This window comes from Puntigrus tetrazona, chromosome 14 (genome assembly GCF_018831695.1).
Source record: "Puntigrus tetrazona isolate hp1 chromosome 14, ASM1883169v1, whole genome shotgun sequence".
Lineage (NCBI taxonomy): Eukaryota > Metazoa > Chordata > Actinopteri > Cypriniformes > Cyprinidae > Puntigrus > Puntigrus tetrazona.
The window spans coordinates 22,611,943-22,632,867 of NC_056712.1; the positions used below are offsets into that span (position 1 = coordinate 22,611,943).

The 20,925-nt window shown below is 38.3% G+C and overlaps 1 protein-coding gene across 6 annotated transcripts in view; it reads left to right on the forward strand.

Annotated features, from left to right (window-relative positions):
• Window positions 1-1,715: 1,715 nt before the first annotated feature.
• si:dkey-237h12.3 (teneurin-3) overlaps window positions 1,716-20,925 on the forward strand; it is a 94,444-nt gene continuing 75,234 nt past the window's right edge. For 5 of the 6 annotated variants that reach the window (XM_043256436.1, XM_043256438.1, XM_043256439.1 and 2 more), the window contains exons 1-3: window positions 1,716-2,076; window positions 15,907-16,314; window positions 19,367-19,627. In XM_043256436.1, coding sequence (XP_043112371.1) covers window positions 16,035-16,314; window positions 19,367-19,627 — 541 coding nt within the window. In that variant the 5' untranslated portion in view covers window positions 1,716-2,076; window positions 15,907-16,034. The remainder of the gene's footprint in view (window positions 2,077-15,906; window positions 16,315-19,366; window positions 19,628-20,925) is intronic. The other variant, XM_043256437.1, reaches the window with a different exon arrangement.

The following is a 20,925-nucleotide window of genomic DNA, read 5'->3' on the forward strand; positions in this document are numbered from 1 at the left end:
GTCCTTCAGTTGCAGTATAAGGCAGAGAACTGATCAAGCTGGCTTTCATGCAGATAATGGCACTTCCTGTTGGGAGAGAGTTTGATGTTTGGCGTTGAGACTTGGATACAAAGCTCTGGTGAGTGGAACAGCTTGCCTTGAGAGATAACTCCATCTCAGCATGAGGTCTGAGGCTGGGACGCAGGAGGAGGGTGAGGAGAGCACTACCGCTCCCCCTGCTGAGTCCAAAACCTCTGGACTCGAACTCTTGATTCTGTTCTCGCCGGACTCCATGACATGCAAAGGGCGAGTGAAGATAAAAGAGTAATTCAGAGAAAGAATGAGGAGATAAAAGTGGAGTTTGTAATGGAAAAGAAAAGAGCTGAAAAGAGAATGAGGAGAAAGAAGAATGAATCTGAGAAAAATACGGCTAGACGGGTGTGGGGGAGGAGAAATGGGGGCGACCAAAGGGAAAACAAGAGATATCGGAAAGCGAAAAACAGAGGAGGGCAAAGGGAACGACAGACGCCTCAAGCTCTCTTTCGAGTGGGATTAAGTAGCTGGGGCTTTTGTAATTAATGATCTTCATTCTTCACACACAGCTTCTGTGAGAGCTGTCATTTCACAGCCGTCAAAGTGCGATTCATATGCCATGTGCTTTTCACATCAGCACTTTGATGAAAGCCAAAAGGCCCTCTAATGTCCTCTAAGCAGGGACAACTACATGAAAAATGCCACTGAAGGCCAGTCTTCGGGGAGACGATACCACATAGAAACCTCACCATCTGTACTGCTAATTAACTGATTAACTAAAGCAAAATGAGCTTTTATTTTAAGGGAATCTGGTCAATTGCCCTCACGCGAGTGAGAAAAATCATGATTGTTTTAGTTACGACCAAATCACATGCAATAACACAGTCTCCGTCTCGCATGCAATATCGCACTCTCCATCTCAAAACAGTGGGTTCTTAGTAGATTGTTGAATGTATGTTGGGTCTTAATGGGAAGTACTTTAACCCTCATGCTCGGTTTGGTTTCTGACAGACGCCCAAGGCATTCTGCTATAGCTTGAAAAATATACTTAACATTCAAGCATCAGCCTGCGCAATATTGTCCCATAAGAACTGGTAATAAAGAAACTTCAACTTGCTGCAACTGGCCTCCATGAAAAATGTTTCCTTACGTATGTCTGGGGTTTCAGAGAACCATAAAATATGAATGCGGTGAGTTTTCAAAAAAGACTCTTTCAGCCTGTATGCGCTGTAAACAGGCACTTACTGTACTTAGTTATTTTTTCATTTTATTACTACAATATATTTTTGTTGCAACAAGGTTAGCCTTTGCACAGAGCCTATAAACTCGCGATCAGGCAGAGAAACACAACGTAAAATGGACAATTAGACTAATAGGGTTAGTATTATAATATTTACAAGCACAAACCAATACATCTCGAAACAGAATATGAGGGTTAATAAATAAAGCTCATTGCGTAATTGTACAGTCCGTGACACCGATAGGCTAAGTTTCCATCCATTTATCAAGATTAAGGTTCTTGGGGAAAATACAGACTTATATGAATAAGAATGAAAAAGAAAATAAGGTTTGTTGAGTTCTTGTAGCATTCAGCGACGCTCTGGGTCCTCGCGCCGCTAATGACACTGCCTCACTAGTATCGCGCGGATCCCGCGCAAACGACCCGTCCTCTCATCAGCACCGCAGCGCGCGCGCACACACACAGGGAGAACAGAGGAGTGGTACAGTCCTTGGCTCCATCACATGTGTTTCTGACACAGATCGAACTAACGCTTCTGGACTTTGTGCCTCTGGGTTCGCCGGGTCCGGGTCGTTGTCTCGTAATTTAGGCGGTGTGTGTGTGTGTGTGCGTGCGTGGCTGGTCGTTTGCGGAGGAATTTCCCCGCGCTCGAGAGCACTCAGTGTGTGAGAGACGCGGGAAGGCGTGACTGCGGGAAATTTATCGTCCTAACCGTTATTTTACCTCACCTCGCAGCTGCTGCTTTTAATAAGTTTGGATACCTACCGTAAAGTTTTTATTCATCTCATTCCACTACAATGGGGATGTAAGCCGAATTTTACGAGGTAAGAAATTATATGCAGAAACATAAGAGTCCGTACTTTTGTTTAATGTTGTTGTGACTCGTTAATAACAGCAGTCGGTGAACGTGTGTATTCGGGAATCATACGGAGATACCACTGTTTTTTTAAAAATAAATAAATAAACGTACAGCCTTTCAAGTAGACTGGAGAGTATTTTATTGACCCGTTTGCAGCTGTAATTTGCAAGTTGAAATACTCCGCGTCCTCGTACACTTTAATGGCATTGAATGCCGTCCAGCTGTACAGGGAAAAGCCGGACGCAAATTTACAGCATTTTCCAACCTTGTCGTTAGCGTTATACTGGAAAACGTGAACAGGATAGTTTCGGAGTGGACCGAGGAGCTGTCGTACGTCCCACAGCCTTTCGCTGCATTTGACGTGCCATGAAAATGTTTACAAATGTAATCGAGCACAAACAGGTAGTTAACCATTCCTCTTCAGCGCATAAAACCACGGTCTGGATTATGGGGGGGTCTTTCGGGGCTTGAACTCCCCCAAAGAAAGTCAAAAGAAAAGGTTGGGGAGGTCTTAGAAGACGTTAGGCATTTTTTCCCCCATCTGATTTTTTTTAGTAGCCTAATGATACAAAGTTAGGCATGGGACTAGTTAGTCAGGGCACATATTTTGCCAACCGACTAGCGAGCAAAAGTCGCGTTCGATATTGCGCCCGGTAGGTCGATAGGCTAATGATACATACTCATATTATGTATCATTATCTATTTTTAATTTTCTAACTTTCTTACAAATACATATTAGAAATACGTCACAAAACATTTGGTGTTGTTTAAAAATATATATATACGCAATTCTCTCAGATTGGCGCCACTAGCAGAGTTAGCTAAACATCAAGTTACGAACTCCATCGCGAGGCAGTTTCCACAGACCGAGCTTAAACTAATTCCTTTTTGTGTCATTTTACGTTCGCATGCAATATTAAAATGTTTCCTTCAAATATCCGTCTGTTTAAAAAAAGTCATTCCAGGTAGGCTACGGTTAGCGCATTAAAGTAAACAAAAGAAAATGCATTTTATTCGCATTTTGGATGACCAAACACATTAGACTACATTGATTTGGATACTTACGCGTTACAGCCGCGGTAGGTTATCGCATTTATTCAATTCCTATCGTAGAGTTTCACCTCGCCGACCTGATGCCGGACTCTCGAAGGCTCGGGAGACTTTAGAATCGTCGATGAAACGCGACAGCGAGATCTCGGTTACGACTACAAGACAAGAGCACTGCAACCATCGTTTTAATGTTCGCTTGGTGTACGAGACACACATAATTGAGAAATTATTTTCAAATCCAGATTGCACTGGTCTGGTCAATCTGATATTTGGTTGTAAGACCCCTTTAAAGGGGCCAGTCCATAGGAGTGACTGAAACGTTCACCGATTAAACGCGGTCGCAGTTACATTATTGTCTCGGATTACTTATACATGGAGATGAGCAGATCACTAATTGAGCTCATTTGTCATCAAGGGCACTCGTGGCACGAAGCGATTTATAAGACAATAAATCATCAAATCAGTTCAACAAGGCTTATATTAATGGACGCTCATTATAGACAAAGATACAGATTATTGAACAGTTACCAAGTAAGGTATGACTAAAATAGGTTTTCGAAGCTTTTTTCATTAGCATTGATTTATTTAAATCGATACCGTTTCAGTTCTATTGTAACGTTGACAACTCCCCAATGCATATTGTGATCGAACCCTCAATTTTTTGTTAAATACAAAATATCCATATTTTATCCCAAAAGGCTTCTTCCACGGTGCAAAATGCTAGAACCTCATTGTGATACAACATGGCGGAACGAAAAAGCACCACATCAGGATTTGTGGCGACCAAAAAGGTAGTACTAGAGGCCTGCCATTTTGATTTGCTCTGATTATCTCGATCATGATACAGAAACAGCGTAGATGATTCCTACGTTTTTCCTTCACCTCTTTCGCCGTGTTGAGAATAAGACAATGACGGATTGAAGCCCAGCAAATTTTTAGACAGTTCATTATGATTTTGCAGTTTTTGTGGCACGTCGGAAATAGAGGTCACATTGTGAACATAGACCCTTGATTGCAGAGAAAACACATGGCCGCATCATCCCCTGATTAGGGAAGAGCGCACACATAGCCTGGTTGGGGGCTGAAAAAGGGCAGAGCGTGGAAAAAAACTAAGCTAGAGATAAAAAACAAAATGAAAGGTCACCCATGTCAGTTGCTTATTTAGAAGATATGGTCTCATATATCACATATTCAGGCAGGAAGAGAGTGTCATAGTCTTTTACCTTATATCAATCGGTTCGGATAACACCCAGGGCAACTAAAAAAGAAGAGAGCAGAAGTCAAGCTTCAGTGAAGTGAAAGGTTGCATTCAGCCCCGCTCCGTGCTTCATAAATCATGTGGCCCTCTTATTTACCGTGTTTACTGCGGAGTGAAAAACTCGAAGTTAGTGCTTTAACGCACCGCGCCATCAAGGACCTTTTATGACACTGTCTTAAAATAAAAACAAATGTTTGCAGGGCTAAATCACGACGACGGGGCTTCCTGTATAATGTTACTGTAGTCAGTCTATTATTTCCTTGGTATTTCGCCAATCTTTCCATCTGCAAAATGACAGTTTTATGCATTCTGTTTGTTCGAAAAACGCTCCGAAGAACTAGTCAATTCTAACAGTGACATTTTTGGCAGTTTATCGAGTAGGAAAGCCCTGGTCACTTCTTTCAATATTTGTGTATTTGCTTGAGCACTCCCGATGAAGGTGCTTTTTTAGTCCGGCGCAGGGAGAGATAGAGTGAATAAAACTGTGTGTGTGTCTATGAAAGTAGTTCAGCCATCAGTGCCTATTTCAACAGTGCTAAGCAAACAGGCGCAGGTTAATGTACCCTGACAAACACACACTGCCAGCACGCCAGCCTTTGCGTATCACATTTACACTATATTTATTCTGCATAATCACAGTGGACAGACCCGATCTCTGTCGGCTTAACATTGTCCAGGTTATCACAGCCTGAAATGGATTAATCAGATTTATCGTCTACACACATTTATCGTCCCAGTACGCCATATTTTTTTTTAAACGTGGAGGATCTGAAAATTGTCTTTGGCTGAAATCCATTTATAGCATTTGCATAAGATTTATCCGTTTTTAGCCATTGCATGCTTCGACTAACAAGCACACAAATAAATGCTACAACAAACAAGTAAGCCAAAAGGCAGGCACAAATACGTCTTGCTCAATATTTGCTTAAAGCAACAAACTTTAACACCTCAGAGACTTAAAGACTAATCAATTTAAAATCACCGCTGGAAAATCAGAGATGTTGTACTGTTTGCCAGCAGTCACAGTTACAGGATCCTACGGCCAAATTGACATCTGATTTCCCTTGTGAACTCCGGCACGTCAACAGGACTTTACACATATTGATTACTCTTTAAACCGGTGTCATTTAAAATTGGCTTGCCACTAAAGCTGGTGTGGAAGACAAATCAGGATTTTCAAAAATGCAGCGCCGCGAACACATGCAAAGTAAGTCTCAGAGGACTGGACCAGGCCTTTGCATGTTGGCATGTAGTAACTAAATTTGTCGTTAAGGGCATGCTTGAAATGAATCAATGCAATTTGTAATCCCGGAGAATTGTTTTCCTTTCTTTTTGCTAGTATTGCTGTGTATCAAATCTACTTTTATTAGCTAAATACCAGGCATATTTCAGTGAGAGACACGCTGAAATAAATGTCAGCCAAGGTCTCTTGTGCATTGCGCCTCTGTGTGCTTATTAGCACTGAATTGTGATGGATTGCTACCTGCAGCATCTGTCTTTACATGACACTTTACATGATTTTACAAGAGCCAGTGGTGTGATGTATTGCTGTTGCAGTTGTATCTCGAAACTTTCTGTCTCTTTGTAGCATCTAGAAAGTGTCTGTGCATTTCTGGTCATGCATTTTGTTTCACCCCGAGGGATAAGAACATTGTGGATTGTGCTTGTGTGTGTGTGTGTGCGGGAAAGTGAGCTGCTACAAGTCAGAGGCATTCTCTGTGTGCTATAGATGTCCTAAAGTCCATGACAGACTTGGCTGCCTGCAGTACACTTTTCCAACCTCCATAACATCCTTGTTTCTTTTCCTATCAGTCTTAAATTCTCTCTCGTTCTCTTTTTCTCACTCACCCCCACCCCCACCCATCTTCAGCCCCCTCCCAACCCCGCACCACTCTCCAATTTGCTGTGGAGCTCTCTTGCCTGCCTCCTGCTGTGTTGGAGGCAGCCTATGATTTGCCACAGGCAGGAAGTGCGCTGACCAGGCAATGAAGCTCGCCAGTATCCTTCTTCCAAACTGCCTCAGCTCTGGAACCAAGGGATTTACATTAATGTCCTGCAGAGACGACAGTAAAAAGCTAATGCTATATATGAGAACAAAAAAAATTAAGAGAAAAATGAGAACGGGTAAATATGAGAAATGAGTTAGGACGTGGATGTGGCACAAGTCATATTCTGTAATGAAATTAGACCGATGATTTTTTCAAATTCAGTTTAGGATGGAGTACATTCATTTTGGATTAGGATGTCTAGTTTGGTGTGATTAGGTTTGTTTGCTGCTGAATACTTATAGAAATCTAAGAGGAAAAGCCAATGTCACTTTATAATTTGAGGTGAAAACAATTTCAGGTTATTACTGACGAAAATGTTCCTTAAAAAAGTCATCCAGCCTGCCATGTTGAAATCAAAGTTATTTTCCCTTCAATCTTCATATTGATATCAAGTCGAGGAAAATTGGTTTGTTCATTTGCTGTCACTGCATTTGCTCAATACTGCTGAATGTTTTCACCTGAGCTTTCCCCGTCGGTTCTCTCTTTTCATTTAACTTATTAAGTGAATGCAAACTTGGTAGGTCATATTTAAGTTTACGTAACCACAAAATATTGCATTCTTTACAGTGTATGCATTTATATTTACACTGTGTTTATCTAAAAACCTCTATCACCTCTTAGGGGAACACCGTTGGCCGTAATTCTAGCAATCAAGATGTTTACATTCTTGTAAATATTATCTATATAGGGACCTATGATTTTCGTGATACGGAAAAAGTGGACGGAATTTCAAAATCAAATCATAAAACTGAATTTACTGTAGAACGCAGAATTTCACATGATGAACCAGAATGGACTAGTTTCTGTGAATATTAGGCTGCAAGAAAATGATGTAAATATTAATCATGCATGTTCTGCGTGTCTCTGTGTGAATGAATGGCACAGATGCATGGTTAGTTTACTACACACATACTGAAACGCGTGTGACACTCCGTGTTTTCCGCCTATGCCGTGTCAATACATGAGTGCATGAACACATAGAACTGCTCTGAGAGCATTTTGACATTTCTTTTCAGAAAAACATTGTCATATATAAATGTCTTCACAGCAACCTATCAAAATTATATTTGGTGTATCTTGAAACTTTGACAGAAATATATTACTTAAAACTACTAATAAAATGAAAATACATAACAGTGTTTTTCAGGAATATTTATATATGTTATATATATATGTTTTTTTTAAATAAAATCAATTAAAGACGCTTTTGATTTTTTATTTAATGGAACAGTTAAAATAGAATCCAGAAAATAATCAATGCATTTGATAGGATATATACTGAATATATATGCATTGAATGTATGTGGAGATGTGTGAAAGTATGGATAAAAGTATGTTTCCAGTGTTTCTGGATATATTCCTACATATTATTTTTCCAGAAGCATACAAACAGAAAATCCTGCATTATATTCCCTTATATCCTGAAGTGATTTATACAGTGCAGAAAGTGCACTCACTTAGAATTTGATCTGAATATGGGGGATACGTGAGCCCAAGTGTATTATTTTCTACAATCTGGTTCCAGTTTTTCTTTAAATAGATTTGCTTGTCACCTCAATTCATGCATGCTTTATAATTTAGACTTTTTGAATTCCTGTTCTATTTCTATTTGAATTCCTGCTATGAACAGATTTGTTGTGTAATGAGGGGAGCTAAAGTACAAGTAGTGTTTATATTGTTTGGGAATGGTCAGTTTTCAGTAAATTGCAAATTGAACAGATATTTTACATTATTTTTGAATGTAATAATGTCTCTTATATACAAAAGCTAGTGTTCTTTTTTTCTGTCAACAATGCATTTTTGACCTTGTTGACTTAAACGCATGCGTACTGAATGCATGTATATATTGGCAAACATGCACAAATATAAAACTCTTATGAATCCTAAAGCTGCAGTAGTTTTATCTTTATCTTCATGTGAGACATTTTAGTGAAATGGTTTTTTTAATAAGAACCTGTGATCTCTGTTTTCTGATATTGAGTGTTCTGATCATGACCTATAGAACCTCGGCACCCACCTCTTCATATGCTGACATGAGGAGAATTGTAAAAGTTTTGCTTGATCATTTTAAGGCCCATGCCGAAATGTAGAAATTGCCCATTTAATTGAAAGTGCAGTAATTAAAACACTTCTTCAAAACAGCCACTGAAGACATCGTCATCTCGCAATAAGACTCTTATACATTACGCAGGCTAATTCAGGATGCGTTAAGGTGTCTTATTGGTCTTAAAGTAATAATTTGGGCTCACTCAAACCATTTAGTCATCTCGTGAGGAGCTGCACATCCTAGTCGATGTTTTAGTCAGAATATCAGACATTAATGCTCTAAATTAAATCTCACCGGCAAACCTCTTACTCCGAACGCGTCCAAGAAAAGCACAGCCTTGAGGTCATGAATACTGAAAAAGAGGAACACAAGTGGATGTGTCTTCCTCCAGGCCTGTGCACATCTGTGTTTTCTGCGTCGTATCTTCACCGTGATGCGGGGGTGGTGAAAATGACGACCCCCAGACAATAGTGGCACTATCCCAGGGTGCAGCAGTGTAGTGTGGGAACAGGCACCGGCTAATGGAAGCGTGCCCTTGTTTCCCGTCTGTATTTTTTCTTCCCGTTGTCTCACAGCGAGCGAGTGGCTGGGCTGGGCTCAGGGAGAGCAGTTCAGCGCATGAATTATGCAAAGCTGTCAAAGCAAGCTATTGTCGGTGGTGGCGGCCACACTAAAGCTCAGAACGGGCTGAGTGGGGGGCGGCGGTGACGGAGGGAGGGGTTCTGTATTTCTTTAGGCTATGTGCACTTAGTATCCTGGAGCGAACTTTAGTGGCTGGTTGCGGACTGCGGAGGCTGATTTGAAAGATTTGGGCAGGAGGATTAAAGAAAGGCTTCCAGACGGGAGAATAAAGCAGTGAAATGATGGAGGAGGACGCTGCTGATGCAGACATAAAAATGATTTTGATTCAATTAAACCGTAATGCATCCTAATGAGATGCTAACGCTGGAGAAACCGTCTTATATCTTCACCTTTACGGTTTGCCGAATGGTGGGTGCTAAATGAATTCTTAATCTTAATCTTAATGTGGGGAGTTATAAAATTTATGCTCGTGCGGTTCTATATAATCATAGGCATAAATAAACAATGCAGCCGCCATGGATGTTAACAACAGAGCGGTGCCATCTGGGTACTCTGTCACAGAGAGAGATCTTACAGACTACCACCAAGAATTTATTATGTACAACGTACTAAATAATGAGCAGGATTACTCACTGTCTGTATGGTGAAACAATGCCATTAATGACCACTTGAACGTTTTCTAGAAATTGGGAAGCCAAGTAGCAACTTACTGTATCAGGTTATTTTATTTCATGCATTTTGTTCGCAGCAACCCTCTCCCAAGAGGCAGCCCATTTGGAGTGATGTATGATTTGACCCATTCTTAAGTTGCATCGGGCAAATATATAAATCAGGGAATTGCAGATTTAACTATAGATGTTTGTTCCAGTCTCAGGTTTCCTTCTGACTCAGATGTGAAGCTGTGAGACACCGTGGTTTGTTATAGTGAGTGCTACAAAAACAGAATATACAGCAGGGGTCGTTTGATGAGATTATATGTGAGACCATAAACATATATCGATAGCATCTAGATTTTTTCATTCTGTGTTGGTCCTGTTTCTACTCTTCAAAGTTTCTAGGTTGAGTTTAATCTCTTTCATTTTCACGTTTTTACTGTCTGTAATAAAATAAGAAATGAGTCTACAACTCTGTTAAAATTAAATATGGCAATACATTTGTGTAAAATATTGTCTTCAATAATAAGCAGTGTGCTCAAAAAGTTTACTTTACCCTTCTTAAGACTAACTTTTAAAGGTTTTAAAAGCGATGCTGTAGAACAAAGACTCATTCTGTGAACCGTACTTAAAAGAACCCTTTTAAAACAAAAATTTGTCTTAGACCGCATCCACACAAAACTAGAGCTTTCCCTTATCCGATCTTTTTTTCTCCTGTCTTAAGAAAAATCTGCGTACACACAAAACTATGAGACTCACACAATAGATGTACTATACATGCCAGACCTGTATGTGGCTGTGTAATTCTGCCAAAGAGGTATGCATGGGTGTTGTTTTCCGATTTATCCACCCTGAGACCCGAAACGCTGATACGATACTAAATTTTACACATGGCTAAATGCATCTTTGTGTGCATAGGGCCTTAGTGTGTGAAAAAAAAATAAAGAATTTCAGTGTTTCCGCTACATTCTAACGTGGCGGGTTGCCACACCAAAGATGATCCCCACATGGCTGCAGCTTCTCACTGACAACATAGTGACGCAGCTCGCATCGTTTACAGTCAGGTTATTAGTAGAGCGCTAAGAGCAGAATTTGAATTTCAGTGTGGGATTGCGGCTATTAATGATAATTCCACTCATTTCTGCAGGTTCTGGGCTAATAGCATGACGACAGATGACGGAATGTATCATTTCCACGTGTTTGAGTCTTGCTTATTTAAAATGAAAGATATTCACTCACACTCTCTGCATCCTCAGCTCACCATGAACTATGGAGGGTGAGAGCTTTTAAAAATTATTTGTGATATTGATTTAATAGACAGTAACGGTTCAATAAACAAGTTCATATCCTATAAAAAGACGTTTTCTGACTATAACACTACTGCCTGATTTTGCTTCATTTCATCAACGAAAATGGTTCCAAATAAAGTCCAAAACAAACAGGTCAGCCACTGCGCATCTCTAAAGGCAAACACAGTGGTGTTTCATTTATGAAAGAAATTGTGCGTATAAATGAATCTAATGAGTCAGTGGTTCATGATTGCCTATTCATAAAGACAGCCACTTGATTCATTCATGAATAAATCAGTTGTTTAAATGAAGCATTTGAATGAATGAATCAAGGATAAAACCAATGACTTGCTGCCACCTACTGGTGGATAAAATTTTATTTTTAACCTGTAATTTAAATTATTGAAATAATTTAATATTTCTATGTTTAAAATGTTATATATACACATTTTTAAAACATTAATCTTAATATGAATTTATAATTTTATTTGCACTCATGCCACATCTGAGCCTCGTTAAATGTCTGAAAATGCCCCTATAAGCCACTTTTGTGTTCTTCTGTGCCACAATTTTTTTTGTGCTATCGATTGTAAGTAATTTAGTTGTTCTTATTTTATTATTTACTTTTTAGTTAAATTAAATTCTGAGTGCACATGATTCTTGGGTGGAGAGGGGGCGTGGTCATAGTACTGCCACCACAGCTAAAAAAATCCTAGAGGAAACACTGACCTTTGCCAACTATAAATATTGTTAAAGATTCGTATAAGAACCATCAATAGCAATACAAAATCATACTGTACATTTTCTTTAGATTATGATCCTCTCTTTTGTTTTCAAATTGTCTGATCTGTTCTATTCACGTCTTGTTGGCCTGTTTGTCATTGTTTTTGAGAAATGTTTATGCATACAGTTACACTGCATTGCAGCATGCTTCTGAAGATACATACATCAGCCTCTTAGAAGTTTTCTCAAAGTTACTTTTTTACTAAGGATGATTGTGTGCAATGTTCCGGTTGAAAAGCTTGTTAGTTATCCTATCTGCTGGCACTCTGAGCTGGAGTTTTTACAGCCGGACCATCTCCCCCTTGGCCTTCTCTCACCAAGCTACCATCCCATGTCTCACTGGATGAGCAGCTTTGAAGCAAATTTATATACTCCAGAGAAGTAACTGGATACTGTTAAAGTCTGTGGTTTCTTTAAAAAGCCTATATTTTATCTATTTCCAGCAATATGTTTCCATACCAAAATAGTCAAAACAAGCAGAAGAGTCATAGTTCTTGTGACGACTAACACATTTGCCTGGAAGTTTGCTTATTAGGAAGGATAGATCATTATTTCTTATATTTACATTTCATATTTGTGCCTGAATTATGAATTAACTGTTTGAATAGGAGAAAAATTAGTTAAAACTGATTTTTAGGATATGGAAGCTGACATTAAAGACGTCTCAGTGGACTGATAGCAAATGAATGCATATGGGATACGTACCGTAGATTAGTTCTTTTAGAAGAAGATTTTCAAGGATGCACATAAATTGCTTTCGCTGATAAATATGATGCAACAATGAGAAGAAAATAATAAGGTAGAACCATAGCGTGCTCATAAAAATGCTGTGGTATCAGATGATGAAAATACATGAGGAATGTACTGCTTGGGTGTGAAGAGGTTGATAAGATGGATCTGGGGTTAACGAAGTGAGATGAAGATCGGAACACAACATCTGGATGGTGGTACTAGGCTCAGAGGCTGACGTTGCTACGATGATCATTATTTATGGAGTTTGGGGTCAGAGGTGGAATCCGATATCCGCAGCTAGTCCCAATGAAATGTAATTACCGAACAAAGAGACTTGCTGTAGATGTGCACTTTCAGCCATCAGACCCACGCTTTCACACCATCCTCAGAATACGCAATGTGCTTCAGGTAAGAAAGATGGGTCATGAAGGTTGCCACCAATTTACTTAACCATGGGTGACTGCACTGGCTGAAAGTCATGGTGTCGTATCTGGCGGTGCTCTCAGTTATTGTGAATCCATTAGGTGTGGACAAACATCACATACAGCTTTCCAGAACAGACCATTCAGAATAATTCAGGAATATTTTGATCGACGACGGAAAGTTTGAAAAAACGACAACAACTGGAATTTAGAGAGGTTGCAAAGTGATTTCACAATAATTCTGACTACTTCATTATTAGTATTTGGTGCATGTAAACAAGCTCTTATGTCAAACATTAGGATAAATGCTTTTCTTTTTTAAACAATGACAATAACGTCTTTGCCTGAGAAATCCACTCTTTCACCTTTAAACCGGTAATTAACTCCTTTATTTAAAGCGACAGATAGAATGAGATGCAATGCTCATATCCTATTCTTTTACTAGATACTTAATGGATAACACTGATTTCAATGTCAATAGGCAACATTTTTATTTAGAGATCTAAGTCTAAGTGGTGTATTTAAAAAATAGATTAGATTTATTTCAAATGTTGCATTTTTGAATGTCTTATATATTTTTTTGCTAATTTTGTGACTACTGTTATACACTTTGTTCTTGACATGAAAATAGCATTGCTGCTGAGCGAAAAAAAAAAGAAAAGAAAGAAAAACCTCAGTCCTGAGCTTTGAAAAAGACATTAAAAAGATTGAAAGATTTCAGTTAAAAATGAAAAGACTGTCCTCATTTCCTAAAAGATTCTTTGGCATAGATTTCTATGGCATTTCTTTTGAAATCTGTATTTTAAAAAAATGTGTACAGCTTTCCCACTCTAATTTTCATTTTTGGAGAAAACTGTCACTTTACCTTAAAAACCAAATGTTTTATTTGCATTTCGTTTGACAGATCATTTATGACAGTAGTGTGTTTTGTTGGTCATCCGTAGAGCCCGAGGTCAGGATCCACTTTCATTCTCACCTTCTTCAGTTACTCCAGATGGTCGGGCATCTGATTTAGTGAAACCGTTGCCATTAGATCATCGTAAGTGAGGTATAGTCAAGTGACATCTCTTGCCTGGTTGCTTCTTGCTCCAGTATAGTTCCCATTGGCCTCTCTGCTCACTGCTGAGTCTTTGCTTTTCAATGGCCCCATGGGTCAGTGCCCATTTGAGCATGATATGACCGCCAGAGCTCTACTGTGATTTATATCTCTGCCTCTCATTCCCTCTAAACTTTTGTAAGTGGGTGATTTCTAGCCTATATTTTCTAAAACTCATGCCAACATTTTATTTTTTTATTTTTTTGTTATCCTTGATGGAAAGTTTTAATATTTCTAACACAAGCTCTGGATGATTGAAGAAAATTAAGGAGCACAATTTCATTAGTAATTTATTTCGCTGCGTTTGATTTCTCATTAATCAACCATCATTCTTTTTGTCTTGGAAATTAATCCGATGATAATCTTACAGTCTCTGAGATCAGTTTTAAAGGCGTTTAAGGCTAGACCAGTATGTCTGAGCCTCCCTTGCTCCTGGCTAATCTAAATTGATCCGAATACAGAGGCCGTGTTACCCGAGGATAACTCAGTGGGTGCTGTCCAATGCAATGAAGGATGGAGGGTTTCTGCTGGTGTGTTCAGTCGGCCTACTGCTTCTTTGCGCAACATCGCACTCACACAAGAGAATCAAATGACCAGTGCTATAAAGAGAGCTACATTTAATTTATCTGGCTGAAATACTGTCTAATAAACTATTGCTCACTCTCTCTTTCTGACAGGAACATTTTGATACTGGCGCATCATTTATTTTACACCAATCGTATCCCATTACTGTGGCCGTATGCAGTAATGCTGACCTAGTCTCCTCTGTTTCCTCCTCCAGTGTTTTATTATCCTCATTGTTTCTTTTGTCCTCTTTATACTGCTTTAAACTGACAGTGGGGTCTCTAGGCAAATGCGTTCTGCACTTGTGTCTGTGTCTCGACTGTTCCACTAGATAAGATAGACGACACTCGAGAAGAAGCCCTGGAATATCCTTAAACTCACACACCAGTAAAACTCAACCTATTCTCCAGAGCTTTGTCGAACGGTTTTGGCACAAACCTCCCAGGAAACCTACTAAAGGCTTACAAGTATGCGAGGATCTCTCATGACAAAGCCAGCGCAATGAAAGCGAGCATTTTTAGTATCACTTCGTTTGACTTTGCCTTTGCTTGAAAACACAGACTTTTTCTTTTTGCGGAGGACTGCGGTGATTTCTGTTTCAACATGCTCGAATGAAATAAATAGTTCGCCCGGTCATTAAAATGATTAGAATGGCTTTCCCCTGCTGAACGAAATAGAAGATAACTAAATATTTTTGTTTTTAAGTCTTTTTTTTTTAAACAATGAATTAATGTTACGAGAGTACAAATATAATAAAACAAGTAAATGAATTTTGGACGCTTTAGACTTTCATTGTATTGACAGAAACAGTTCTTCTTTTCAACTAAATTATATTTTATGAATATTATATTACATTACATTAATATACAGTGTATATAATGCACTATAAAATGTAAAAATATAACAATAGAATAGAATTGTATCATTTATTTTGGGAGCAAATCATTAATTAATGCTCCCTTGTTTATATTGTGCTTAATAAATAAATATTGAGAATGTAAATGCAAAAAACAAAGGTGCTTAAACACCTCAAGAGATTAATTATGTGGTTTAACAGTGTTATCAGAAAAATACTAGTTGCTGTGCCCCCTCTTACTCTATCTTAGTGACTAATTGTTCTTTAAAGGCTTTACAAGGAACATGATGAACTAAGCAGGAGCGACATCTCGCTAGGGCTTTGTTTCAGCATCCTACTTGTCTTCTTTCTTCTTTTGCTGCCTACTTTGCCCGTTTCTTTCTCTCTCTAAGCAGTGTTTTTTTGTGTCTCAAAGCAGGTGGGAGTGGAACTTAGAGCGGAGAAAGAGCTGCGGAGACAGACCGACAGCTGGAAAGAAGCAAACTAGAACAGACAGCAGCAAGAGAGAAGCGTAGAAGAGGAGGAACACAGCATGAATGTAGCATGGAGGTGAAGGAGCGTCGGCCTTACTGCTCTCTCTCTCGGAGCAGGAGAGAACGAGGGAGAGACTGGGAGAGGGAAGGAGACCGAGAGGAGGGGGAGGGCTACAGGGAGGGTCCCGGCAACCGCCGTCACACCGGCTCATCCTCCGTCCTTACCCAGAAGTCCTATAGCTCCAGTGAGACGCTGAAGGCCTTTGATCAACACCCGTCCACCCAGGGGCTTTATGGGCATCGCATGCCAGACATGGTGCCAAGGGACACTGAGGAATACAGAGCTCCAGGTAAGTGCTCTTTAACATTCACCATATGGACAGGAGACTCTGGAGTCCTTCAGGCTTGCAAATGTGATGTTTTTTAAAACCAACAAGGAAAAGGAAAGCAGACGTTTGAAATGCTAAAAACAAAACATAAAAAAATAAGAAATGCAGCATACAGCGTTACACTGAATAAACATGTAACTATAGACATATATTCGCTCTAAAAAGATTTTACGGTGGATAAAATGACTCTTTCAATTCTTTCAACTTGCACAGTGTAATGTTGTATTGAAAATCTTTATAAATTAAATAAGTTCATTATAGCATACTGGGATACATGGCCAGTGAGTAACGTGACCCTGACCCTTTAACCCAAACAGGATTTAAATCTTAAGATTTAATTACATTTTATCCAGAAAGTAAATTTCATGTCCTTGACAAAACATTCTTTTTTTTTTTTTTAAACATTATTTTCCAAGTACATTTTAGGTCAAAGATCATTTCATAAGGTTTGCCTTAACTGGATATGCAGTAAAATCCACACACAAAACCATTATAAAATAAAAATAAAGCCATTGTAAAATTAGTAATTATAATAATGAGCAAGCAGATTTTTAATTTATTTTATTGTTTTCGCTATTCAATAACACATATACATGACATACAGGCATTATTTCTGTAGTAAAACTAAAATTATAATTTTAATGTTATTATTATTATTATTATTATTATTTTCCATGTCCTTTTCTTATCAACAGCAAATACATACAATATAACATGGAGAGCTAATTCTTTATAACTCTTAACGGAATTACTTTGCAGACAATTTGCTTGTTTAATGAACACGTTTCCAAATCAATAAAAGTACGGTTTGCAAACATCAATTTAACAGCTGTGTTGCACTGTGATCCAACACCCACGGTTTATTTCTTCAACATCTTGAATAACTTTTATATATTGCAGACCAAAAGTAATAGTCGTAGAGGTTGTAGAGCAGTAGTTTTTTGCAAAGCGCTAATTATCTAGAAATGTAAGCCCTTTAATGAAATTTTAATTAGATTAATTGACTAAGTTGAATGTATTATTTCAGCCTGTCACTTCAGCGGTCTAAATGAAAGTATTTTCAATCAGCGCAGAACAGTTAGTCAAAACACTTTTGTCAGACAGCTGTATTCAGGTTGGCCACCGTCATTTTCATTCAATTTTGATATTTTACAAAGGCTACCAGACATTCATTTGCTGATTATTCACAAACTATTCAAACTATTTTATAAATATTTGATGGTTTGTCATGATAAGACACTTTTTAAGTGGGAGGGTAGAATACTGCTCATTCAAATTTAATTTCATTAGAAATACACTTAGTTGGTTAATTGTGCTTTATAGTGCGCTCCATAACCTTAGGCTGTTACACTTAGGGGGACGTCTTTAATTAGCAGCCGTGTTTGTGCCTGATCGGCACAAAAGCCGAAGGATAGAGATCTCGCCTGTATTCATGATACAAATGTTCCATCATTTTATTTTAATCACAGCCTGGCTAAATCGTGGCACTTTGCCCTGCGTTGGCTTCCACAGTTTGCAGTATTTCAAAATGTGTATTTCAGATAATGCCCTCATGTGGTAATTAATGTCAGCACTTGCGGTGAGTTATTTTGTTTTGAATCTATGAGTGTACTCATAATTTAAATTCCGGTGTATTCATTTTCACGTGTCACCTACTCTGTGGGCTTTTAGTCATAAAGCACTCAGCATATGCTAGCAGGTACGGGAATATGGTTTTAAAAGCAGAGCTGAAGGAAACAGAGGGCTGGTGAGTCTCAAGGTGAATTTCAATCTGAAGTGGAACAGCTTCTATTTTGCACTGTGTAGTAAATCCTGCGTTGGAAGAAGCAGAGCTTACTCTCATTCAGATTCAGCTGAACAGATATTCACTTGCTAAATCAGCTGGTAAATCAGAAAAACATCATTCAGTCAATACGCCTATGCAACAAGTAACGCACACTGTCAAGAATCACGTGTCAGTGAAATATAATGTTTGTGTAAAATAAATCTATATATAAATAAATAAACAAATAGCCTATTTTTAAAGCCTAGATTAGGCTTTTGAAGTTAGACTATTGTTAAATTTTTTACATTGAATTTATGTGGGTATAATTTAGCTTTTTCATGTTTTTAATGAACATAAATGAAATTAGGAAAATAATATAAAAGCATATTTTTTGATGCAGTGTTAAAATAAACACTAAATACACTCCCAAACTGTGGGTTGGTATAGCAAAACGTGCCCATTAATAGGTAATCAATATTATATTTTGTTCTGCTGAAACTGTCTGAATGTTACTGTTACTTATTAGTTTCGCTTGGTTTGTCATTTTGTATACTGAGTCAAACTGTATCGATAAGTTTCATTCTGTTTCTGTGGCGCTATTCTTTTGAACAAAGACCACTCTGAATTGAGTATTCATTGTTATCTAAATTATTTTTTGCTCTATGAAAAGGCAGCAAAAAAAAAATAAAAATCAAGAAAATGTGCATCACAAAAAAGGTTCTTTTAATAGTTTTCTCTTTTTCATGTTTTTTTGTATTCTGTGTAAATTTACTTATTTTAGTTGTTTTTTTTTAAATCAAATAAATCTTTGTATTGGTAGGGTGTGAAAAAACACCCAAATGTAAAATAGATCTTTAATATTTAGGTTTTATATATATACATATATGTATATATATATATATATATATATATATATATATATATATATATATATATATATACACACACACACACACACACACACATATATATATATACATATTCATTCCCTGGTTAGAAAGAATAGACACCACAGAAATAACAAACATGAACTTGAGAACTTAAAACTGCTGTTGTTGTTGCAGCATCTTTATTTAAATGCTTTAAATATTTTAATATGAAAGTGTACAGTATATACTGCAAGAGTTTGAATGCAAGCTTAAATAATTAATAGTGTGTGCGTGTGTTTCCAGCAAGTTCACAGTTATGTTGTGCACTACTTTTTATGCATACACTCTCCGTATTAAGTATGCACTTTGAATTTTGCAGGCCAGAGTCTGTCACTGAGGCAGCTTGGGATATGCGGTCCTGCACCACGACGTGGTCTGAGCTTCTGTGCTGAGACCGGACTCGGTCATCATACACAGCTCAGCGGAGCAGAGCCCATCCAGAACGCAGGGGGCATTTCTCCTGACTGCGCCATGCTGTGGGTAAAGGCACACGGACGGGAATCGCAGCTGTCCAGTCGGTCCAACTCTGCTTTAACACTCACAGACACAGAGCAGGACAACAAATCGGATCAGGAGAATGGTAAGTCCACCCGTGTTTTATTTACAGTTGTATCCTCACATTGAGCAAAATTCAGATAGTAAATGTTGGTAATGTAAAACTGCGGAAATAGGAAAACACCCCAGAGCAAGTCAAGGCAAAGTCACCTTGAGTCACTCAAGGGCAAGGACGTAATTGGTTAGAGCTAACAATCGGTATCCAATGACTGGATGAGGTGACAGTATTAATGGATCGACTTGTTACGTCTGGAGCCTAAGGGGCATGGTGGGAGTTACAGGCATTTCAGAGAAAATAACGTAATTTTCTGAAGCATACGAGCAAACGATGCCGAGAACTGTAAGACACTTCCTCTGGGCCTGTGCCGAATCGTAGATGGCTTTGTTAAAGTCACTCATATTTGTGCGCAGATCCACAGGGTGTTGCCGGGCCTGCGAACAAACGCTACGGTGGATGAAGAGGGGCCCACTGGTTTGAAGTGCAAATTGGTCTGCGTTGGAATCCTTAATGCCTTGCGGATTACGGAGCGCATTTGAAAAAGCAAATTGTCTATATATATAAAAATACAAGCAGGTCAAAGCACACACATCTGTATTTTAATTAGATTTTTTTTTAAAAAAGCATAAATAGCTTTTTTTTTCTGCAGTGAGTGTGGTTGACTGTTTTGGACTATGTTTGTTTGCTGTTTTTGTGATGCGTCTAGTTAGTTTTGCTTTCAAAGGAAAAAACAGAATAGTCTGTGCCAAACTGGCTTTTTTTTTTTGTTATTCATATTCATACGTTCGCTGCTGAGTTATTGCAGCATGTGAATGATAAGTAGGGGAAAAAATAAAAGTGTAAAGATTTTTTGTTCTGCCGTGCAGTGGATATTTTTGACATGGGTATTTGTCGCGGAAAATGTTGTTTTAAAAGAGAACAGGGGAAAACAGGGGAGTGTAATCCTACTCATTGCAGGCTAAACAATTTCTAATGGAAGATCTGTAGTGTCTCTTGTTCAGCATTCACTGCATTGATCAAAGGAAACCGCATCTGAAATGCACACGCTCAATTTACATGTCACATTAGACACTATTTACTGCTTCTGTCTCCTCGTTTGGTGTGATATAATGTTTAATATAATGCAATAATTCACTCTTGAGAAGCTCTTGTCAGATTATAGCTTACAATATGTACACAAAAGGATAAACCAAGTAATATCGCAGTTTGAGTACACTTTAAAAATCTGAGATAAATAATCTAATGTAATAATGGGATTAAAATGCATGTATACTTTGCAAAATCTAAAAAATGACAAAATAAAACATCACTGGTAGTCTCAAACA